We start from the raw sequence: 9,390 nt of genomic DNA on the forward strand, positions 1-9,390 counted from the left end.
TTTGTTCCCCATTTTGAAGACCTCTGGGGCCAAACCATAGCCCCGGTTGGATCCACTCTGCTCCATGCCTCACCCTGTGTCCCTGATGTGGCTGCGGAAAACACCGCCCTGGTGACTGGTATTGCTTTGAATTTGAGTGTTGGCTTCACATGAGGTGTTTGGACTGCCTGCCAACTACTCTAGATTTCCTGAGTCCACGTTTTCACTTTTCTGTGCTCTCACTGTTCCCTCTGTCTGGGGGTGCTTCACCCCACTCCTACCCCCCTCCCCCAGGTCTCCAGGTCATCACAGGTCTTACGTGTCCTCTTTTTGGTAAAGCCATGCCTGGCCACTCTGTCTGAACATCACTTCTCTGATATTTCTTCACAGTTTTGCTTTCTTTACTTTTCTCCGTTTTGATATTCCTGCCTAATGTATATAATTTACTTAATCATTTTGGTCTTCCCCCAGGGTCTCTTCCGGTGACTGACTTTTTTTTTTTTTTTTTTTTTTTAGAGAGAGAGTGTGCAGGGAGCAAGGGGCGGGGGACAATCTTGAGCAGGGGAGGGGAGGGGTGGTGGAGAGAGAATCTTGAGAGGGGGAGGGCAGAGAGAGAATCTTAAGGAGGCTCCAGGCTCAGCAATGCAGGGCTCCATGAATGACCCTGGAATCATGATCTGAGTCCAGATAAGAGTCTGACACTCCATGGATGGGGGCCACCTAGGTGTCCCCAGTGCAGCAGCTTTCAAACACCAGTTTGCATCATGATCACCTGGAGGGCTTTAAAATATAGACTGTTGGGCCCTTCCCCCGAGTTTCTGAATCAGTTAGCTTAGAGACCTAATAATTTGCATTTCTAACATTTCCCAGAATATGCTGATTCCGCTCCTCAGGAGCCACACTTTGAGAACCACTGTACTAGGAGTGAGGACTAGATAAGCCTCATGAGGACGGTGATTTTATTGATACTGTAAACTCTGTTTTATTCCTAGAGGAATGTCAAGCATGTAGTGTGTATTCAGTAAGTAGTTTTGAATGAGTGATGAATGGAACTGTCTTAAAAAGTAAAAACTTCTAAGCAGTACCAAATACAAACACCCTATGGAAAAAATGCTGTCACATACTTATCTTGTAAAGACATGCTGTTAGAAAGAACTTATTATGGTTTTGCTCCATACAGAGAGAAAATGGCGACTCTAATTCATTTTGTTTTGTATAGAAAAGAACTTTATTGAGATAGAATTTGCATAGCATTCAATTTATCTGTTTAAAATGCATAAGTGGTTTTTAGTATATTTCAGTTTCTTACAGCCATCATCACAATCATTTTTAGAGCATTTTAATAGCCCTGAAAGATCCTTGAATCCATTACCAGTCAGTCCCCTTGCCCTCCAGGCTCCCTTCCTGAAGCAGTCATTAACCTGCTTTCTGTCTCTCTGGATTTTCCCGTGTTGGACAATTATCATAAATGGAATTACACCTTAGGTGGGTATTTGTGACTGCCTCATGTTTCTGAGGTTCATCCACGTTGTAACGTGTCTGAGTACTTCATCCCTTTTTGTTGCCAGATAATCTATTGAACGGATATATCATGTAAATTTTAAAATATGTTATCTAATTATCAACTGATGGACAATTGGGTTTCTACTTTTTGGCTTTTATGAATAAAGCCGGGATGAAGTTAGGTGTATGTTTTGTGTGGACATGTTTTCCTTTGAGTATTTATCTGGGAGTTTAATTATTTAGTTATGTGGTAACTATATGTAACATTTGCAGAACTGCTGTTTTCCAAAGTGACTGTAGTATTTTATGTTTTCACCACAAATGTATGAAGATTCTAATTTCTCTGTATTCTCACCTTGCTCTTGTTACTGTCTTTTTGATTATAGCCATCTTGGTGGATTATAGAGATATCTCCTTGTGGTTTTGGTTCAATGTCCTTTTTTCTGGTGGCTAATGATGTTGAACATCTTTTAATCTGCTTTTTTTTGGTCATTTGTATTTTTTTGTTTGGAGAAATGTCTATTTGGATACTTGAGGCCTATGTAAATTTATGCCATTTTTGTTGAAGAAGAATATTTGGGAGAATGATTGCATTCCCCCCCTTTTTTTTTTTGTGGAATAACCACAAGTAAGCAATGCAGTCTACTTTTTTCCATCATGCATTTCATGATACCCGCAGACATTCCTTCCACACTTTGTTCAGGAGTCTGCTTAGATGCTACCTTCTTAGAGGCCTTTCTGGATCATCCTGTCTAAAGAGGTACTCATCGCTGAGGTCTCTTTTCGGGTTACCGTGTTTTATTTTCTACAGTGCACTCATCATGCTCTGACAAGTTTTATTGTCATGTTCAAATCACGTTTTATTGCTTTGTCTCCCCCAGTGTGATGTGAGCCCAGTGAGGGTGGAGCCCCTGGTTAGTTCACATGGTGCACTCACAGGGCCTCAGTGAGTGGAAGACCGGGTTGTGCAGTTCACAGCTCACTCCCTTGTTACTGGAAGTTGGGCAAGTTGTGTAGCTTTTCTCAGGTTTAACATCTTCATTTGTAAAAACAAATGAAGGGTTTTTGCATTCCTGGGTGTCTCTGAGGGCCAAAGTAATTAAATCAGCGATCAATTAAATTAATGGTAAAACACTAAACACCATGCTAGGTACTATAAAAAGAAAACTGTTTTAATCTTTTTCCTTGCTTTTGGCATGTTACATATAGAATAGTGACAGCAAGGAGTATGTATTTACTTTATAAAGGACTGAAGTAAATCAGAATTCTTTTTCTTTTTTCCTTTCTTTTTTCCAGGGGATGCAGAGAGCAACTAATGTCACCTATCAAGCTCACCATGTCAGCAGGAACAAGAGAGGTCAGGTCGTGGGGACCAGAGGTGGTTTTCGTGGTTGCACAGTTTGGCTGACAGGTAAGGTCACGAGAGAGAAGCCAGTTAATTTCAAAAGCAGTGTTTATAGATGTCTTGAACGAGGAGTAAGGGTATGTGTTTAAGTTTTGAGCTGTTCGTGTGTCTGGAGCATCACTACACGTACCTGGCAGGTTGCTTAGTTATAACCTGTTTCCTTTTGGCACTTCCTTTTGTTCGTGACAGAACTGCTATTGAAATAAAGGGGGAAACCAGAATGCATCTAAAAATGACTTTCTAGTTAATAACTCCATTCTCTTGTATAAACTTTTGTATGCAACAAGACCTGGATTCTGCCTTCAAGAAGCTAATAATGTAAGCTGTATGAAGAGAAACAGTGATAATGGATGTCACAAAAAAGAATCTTTGCTTTGGCCTCTAATTGGTTCCTGTGTTGGTTCATGTGTTTGGGCTCAGCCAGAGCGGCGGTGAGAGGGTCAGGTGATCTAGATTCTGGAGGCGGCTTTAAGAATGATGGATTCTTGGGGCACCTGGGTGCCTCAGTCCATTGAGCATCCGACTTAGGCTTACATCATGATCTTGTGGTTTGTGAGTTCAAACCCCACATCAGGCTTGTTGCTGTCAGCACTGAGCCATCTTTGGATCCTTTGTCCCTTTGTCTGTGCTACTCTCCTACTTGTGCTCTCTCAAAAATAAACGTAAGAATGATGGATTCTTTCACTTCTTGTATTTAAATTTTTGATGCATCTTTCCAAATTAACCACCAAAATTTTATACCTATTTACTCCCCTACCAACAGTGTAGGGGAGGGTTTATTTCCCAGTATCTTTTCATCAACATGGATATCACCAATCCTTCAAATTTTTTGCTGATGGATGGAAAGCAGCATTCCTATTTTGTGAGTGTGTATTTTTAATTACATGCTTCAATTGTAGACAAGTCTATTTGTTTCTATAAGGAAAGAAGACCCCATCCTCACATTCTTCCCATCTCCTCATTCTTAAGTCTAGGTTGTTGTTAAGTTGCTACTTTTCTGTTGTCCACGTTCATAACACTTACATTCTATGCTCAAATCTTAAGTTTTCATGATTGTGTTTGAGCTCTGTAAGCAAATCGATTCTGTGTCCACCATTTCACCATCAGTTCTTTTATTATGGTGTGTGCACTCATGAGCTCTTTCTTTGGGTCTAGGTTTAAGTATTTGTATTTCATTGTTGTTTTTGTAAGATAGTCTTCCATTGGATTTTGAATTCCCTGAGTTTTCTTTTTTAATGTTAATTTATTTTTGAGAGCCAGAGGAGGAGAGAGCATGTGCGCATGTGTGAGTGGACAGAGAGCAAGAGAGACAGAGACAGAGAGAGAGAGAGCGAGAGAGAATCTGAAGTAGGCTCGGAGCTATCAGTGCAGAGCTGGACATTGGTCTCAAACTCTGGAATGGTGACATCATGACCTGAGCTGAAGTGTGATGCTTAAAAAACTGAGTCACCCAGGCACCCCTAAATTCCCTGAGTATTTAGGTTTGAGAATGTCTGCTTGTCTTTTACAGTGATTTGGTTAGGTAAAATATGTATTTGGTTCATACTTTCTTTGTCTTGGAAATCTTAAAGCTTTACTTCATTGTTGTCTGATATTAAATGATGTGAAGAAGTGTGAGACCAATCTGATTTTTAGTTTCTTTTTAGGAGTTTTTTCTTTTTCATCTGGCAGCCTGAAAAATTATTTCTTTTGCTATATTTTCTTTTAAAAGTTTTGCCTTTCTCATTTAGGCCCTTTGTCCATCTGCAGTTGATTTTCGTGTGTATATGAGGGAGGAGGCTATTTTCTTTTTTTTCCATGTGGCTAATCAGATGTCTCAATGCATACATTGAAGCATCCTTTTTTTCCTTTAGTGCCAGCTGTTCTACATCAGGTTTCCACTTATGCGTGAATTTGTTTCTGGGCTCTCTGATCTGTTCTTCTGGTCTCTTCCTCTGCAATTGGCACACTGTCTTATGATATATTTACAAGTCTTGAAAACCAGTGGAGTAAGTAAGTCCTCTTACCTTATTCTTCACCAGGACTATCTTGACTTTTTTTGGTGGTGAAGGTGGGGGTTCTTTGCATTATTGTATAAACTTTGTGATTGGTTTAACTCCAAACTCTGGTAGGGATTTAGTTTGGGATTCCATTGTAGCTAAAGGTCAGTTTTAGGGAAAATTGATCTTTAAAATATTGGATAATTTTTTTTCTTTTTTTTTTTTTAAATTTTATTTTTGAGAGAGAGAGACAGTGCGAGCAGGGGAGGGTCAGAGAGAGAGGGAGACATAGAATCCGAAATAGGCTGCATGCTCTGAGCTAGCTGTCAGTACAGAGCTCAACCTGGGGCTCGAACCCACGAACTGTGAGATCATGACCTGAGCCGAAGCCGCACGCTTAACCCTAAGACTGAGCCACCCAGGCACCCCGGGTAATCCTTTTCTTGAGCATCATATATTCCATTTAACTTGCCACTGATGATGTTTGTAAATGCTGTTTATCAGGTACTTGCTTTATGGTCTAGTATTCATCAGTTTTCATAAACATATGTTTGAAAAGAACATCGGGGTGCCTATGTGGCTCAGTTAAGTTTAAGTGTCCAACTTCGGCTCAGTCATGATCTCGCATTCTGAATTTGAACCCTGTGTTGAGCTCTGTGCTGACAGCTTGGAGTCTGGAGCCTGCTTCAGATTCTGTCTGTCTGTCTGTCTGTCTGTCTGTCTCTCTCTCTCTCTGCCCCTCCTCTGCTCATGCCCTGTCTCTCTGTCTTAAAAATAAATAAATGTTAAAAAATGTTTGATAAGAACATCTATTCCGTCAATATGTTTCATGTTTATATATGATCTTTAGATCAAGCTCGTTAATTATGTTGCCAAATCTTCTATAGCTTTTGTTGATTTTTTCTGACAATATTGTTGGAAATGGAAAATGGAAGTAAATATTTCTTTTTCTAGTGTTTTTTTCTTTTTGAGAAAGAGTGCACAGTGGGGGAAGGGCAGATAGAGAAGGGACTGGGGGTTTGAAGCAGGCTCTGTGCTGACAGCAGTGAGCCCAATGTGGGGCTTGAACTCAAGAACCCCAAGATCATGACCTGAGCCAGCGTCAGCTGCTCAACTGACTGGTCCACCCAGGTGCCCTGGAAGTAAAAATTTCTTTCTTTTTCTCACACTTCAGTAGCTTAATCAGGATCTGTCAGGGTATTGAGTGGGTTGTCATTTTCCTGGAACATAGTTTGCTTTTTCTCAGATTGTACTCCCGATAAACTTTCTTTTTATATATTTCTGTGTTGGTCGGCATACTATTTTACCAGGGCTGCTGTGACAAATCACTTCAGAACTACAAGGAGGCTTCCAACAGCGGAAGTTTATTCTCTCATTCTAGAGCCTGGTGGGGTGTGAGATGAGTGTGTTGGTAGGGTTGATTCTTCTGGACGCCCTGAGGGAGAATGTGCTGCTGGCCTCTCTCTTGGTTGCTGGAGTTTGCTGGCAGCCCCGGCCTGCCTTGGTGTGTAGATGCAGTGCTCTGTCCCCAGCTTCCGCCTTCACACGGACTTGTCCCAGTGACGCCAGCTGCTGGATTTAGTGCCCATCCTGGTTCTGTATGACCTCATTTTAACTTAATTACATCCACAAAAGACCCTATTTCCAACTAAGGTCACATTCTGAGGTTCCAGATATGTATGAATTGGGGGTGGGGGATGATTCGATCCAGCACATTTGGTTTCTTTTCCTCAGGTATACAGATTTTCCTTATCTAAGTTTTCGATTATCTGTCTTGTAATTATCTACTAATTTTCTCTAACTGCTTTAGTTTTTTGTCTTTTTTGTCTGTGTTTACTGTAATCTCAGTGAAACTTCCTGTGTCAGTAATTCAATTTTCAGCAGTCTCTATTCTTAACTTTGTTTCAAACTTAAGTATATATAGATAGATATAAAATAAATATACACACATATGTATAAATAGGTTGTTCTAATAAGGTTTCAAGTTTCAGGGTATTTTTGTTCTGATGCTTAGTGCCCAACTGGTGGTTAAAAACAATAAAAAACAAAACTGTTTTTCATGTTCCTCCCCCTGCCTCCATCTCTTTTTTCCAGTTTTTGTTGCTGTGTAGGAAATTATACAAAACCTAGTGGTGTAAAACAACCATTTTAATTCGCTTCCCATTTTGTGGGTAAGGAGTTCTGGAGATTTCAGTGGGGCAGTTTGCCCTGGCATCTGGCTTGGTGGCAGTTCTCTGAAGGCTCACCTGGCTGGCGTTGGTGATCTCTCACTCAATGCCGCTTGTTAGCTGGGAGCTTAGCTGGCTGAAACACTTGCTCCTGTTCTCTTGAATGCTGTGGCCTCAGGGTACTTAATAGCTGGCTTCTCTCAAATGGAGTGTCCAAGAGGAGCTGCATAGCATTTCCTGACACAGCCTCAGAAGTCATACATTGTCATTTTCTACATCCTTTTGGAGACAGGTGAGTCCTAAGGCCAGCCCAGATTCAAGAGTAGAGAATTAGATTCTATTGAGATGACAGTGGCGATGTCCCATTGAGAGCTTGCAGGGTGGAAAATTCTGTTATGGACATCTTTGGAAAATACCATCTGCTATATTCATTAATACAAGTTTTTAATGTATAAAGCAACTAATGCTATTAATCCTTTTTTTTTTTTAAGTTTATTTATTTATTTTGAGAGAGAGAGACCATGTGCATGGGCGCACAAGTAGGGAAAAGGCAGAGAAAGGAGAGAGAATCCCAGGCAGGCTCCGGGCTCTGAGCTGTCGCACAGAGCCTAACTCATCAACTGGGAGATCATGACCTGAGCTGGAATCAGACACTTCACCGACGGAGCCACCCAGGTGCCTCAGCACCATTGATCCTCTTAGCATATCAGCTATACCTTTCATGACTTCTTTCAAGGGAATCCATACATGATTATCTCTTGCCTTGGAACCACCTTAGTGGTTCTATAATTCTACAGAATTACATAATTACATACTCAGCAGGGTGGCAGGTGTTTGTGTATGATTCCCTTTTTCTTCTTGTTTAGTGAGTGAACATCATTGGAACTGGAAGGGGAATTGAAATGAGGATATTTAAGGCTAATTTAAATTGGATTCCCAGGTACTTTTAACATGGTTGTCTATGAGAAGTATTGGTCCTAGGATATAGAGATAACTTTATAATGTTTATCTTTACTTACATTTGTCCTTCTTTTTCCTTCACCAGAAATAATTTGGGCACATAACTGTTTTTAAATTGGCACGCAGCTTTGGAGTAGTGGTGACGAGAGGACAAAGTGAATATCTACCCTCTGAAAACTGAGCACTTTCTAGGATACCTTTGGGCATAAATTATTAAAAGCAAATGCTTGAGTATGTAGCACTGTGGTCTTGGGTCAAAATGACAAGAGGGCCCGCCATTGCGGCATCGAGCGGCGGCTGGAGGGTATTTGAAAATGGTGTTACAGTGCCGCAGGGGTCAATAAGCCGGGGTAAATTCGAGATGTTACCATATATGAGCACGATGACGTGAGAGAGACCATACAGCTTCCTGAGAACTTGTATAATGACAGCTTGTTTTGCATTAAGAGAGCAGTGGACCTGACCACGAGGCAGCGGATCTTTCCTCAAGAGCAGTGGACCAAATAGGAGCAGGATAAATTTCACGTAGCACCATATCTGAAAGAAGTTATTTGGGAAAGAAAAGAGAATTGGCAAAGAAATAATCGCGGAGTTGAAATCTGTGGTTGCAGCTGCCCTGAGACATTTTTTAGAAGTTGGGTAAACCAGGGGCACCTGGGTGGCTCAGTCATGTGTCATGTCTGACTTCAGCTCAGGTCATGATCTCACAGTTTGTGAGTTCAAGCCCTGTGTCGGGCCCTGTACTGATGATCAGAGCTGGGAGCCTGGCTCAGATTCTCTCTCTGCCCCTCCCCTACTTGCGCTCTGTCTCTTAAGAATAAATAAAACATTTTAAAAAGTTGGGTAAACCTGAAATGTACAATTTAGAACTATTTGACCTGCAAATGTACTACTTTACATTAGTGTCTATTTGTTTAAAAAACATAAATGTTTACTTAAACTGTAGATGTTTTTCTAGCTAAGATCTAAATCTTATAGAGAAATGTGGGATAAATGTTACTGAGGGATTATTGTGAGTAATGAGTGTTACGACGCTTGTGATTTAAATTCTTTCTTACTGAGTGGTTCTCCTAACATTACATATGAAATGTGCTTGGATGATTCAATTTCAGGCTTATCTGGAGCAGGAAAGACCACAGTGAGCATGGCTCTAGAGGAATACTTGGTTTGCCACGGTATCCCGTGCTACACTTTGGATGGCGACAACATCCGCCAGGGTCTCAATAAAAATCTTGGCTTTAGTCCTGAAGACAGAGAAGAGAATGTTCGACGCATTGCAGAAGTTGCCAAGCTGTTTGCAGATGCTGGCTTAGTGTGCATCACAAGTTTTATATCCCCATACACTCAGGTATGTGGCTTTTGTCCCTTTGCTGGTCTCACGTTGTTGAGTGAGATG

The 9,390-nt window shown here is 41.0% G+C and overlaps 1 protein-coding gene across 1 annotated transcript in view; it reads left to right on the plus strand.

Moving 5' to 3' along the window:
* PAPSS1 (3'-phosphoadenosine 5'-phosphosulfate synthase 1) overlaps window positions 1-9,390 on the plus strand; it is a 98,406-nt gene that overhangs the window by 10,934 nt on the left and 78,082 nt on the right. Inside the window, exons 2-3 of the mRNA XM_029951366.1 lie at window positions 2,779-2,893; window positions 9,107-9,342. Coding sequence (XP_029807226.1) covers window positions 2,779-2,893; window positions 9,107-9,342 — 351 coding nt within the window. The remainder of the gene's footprint in view (window positions 1-2,778; window positions 2,894-9,106; window positions 9,343-9,390) is intronic.

This window comes from Suricata suricatta, chromosome 1 (assembly GCF_006229205.1).
Source record: "Suricata suricatta isolate VVHF042 chromosome 1, meerkat_22Aug2017_6uvM2_HiC, whole genome shotgun sequence".
NCBI classification, from domain to species: Eukaryota; Metazoa; Chordata; class Mammalia; order Carnivora; family Herpestidae; genus Suricata; species Suricata suricatta.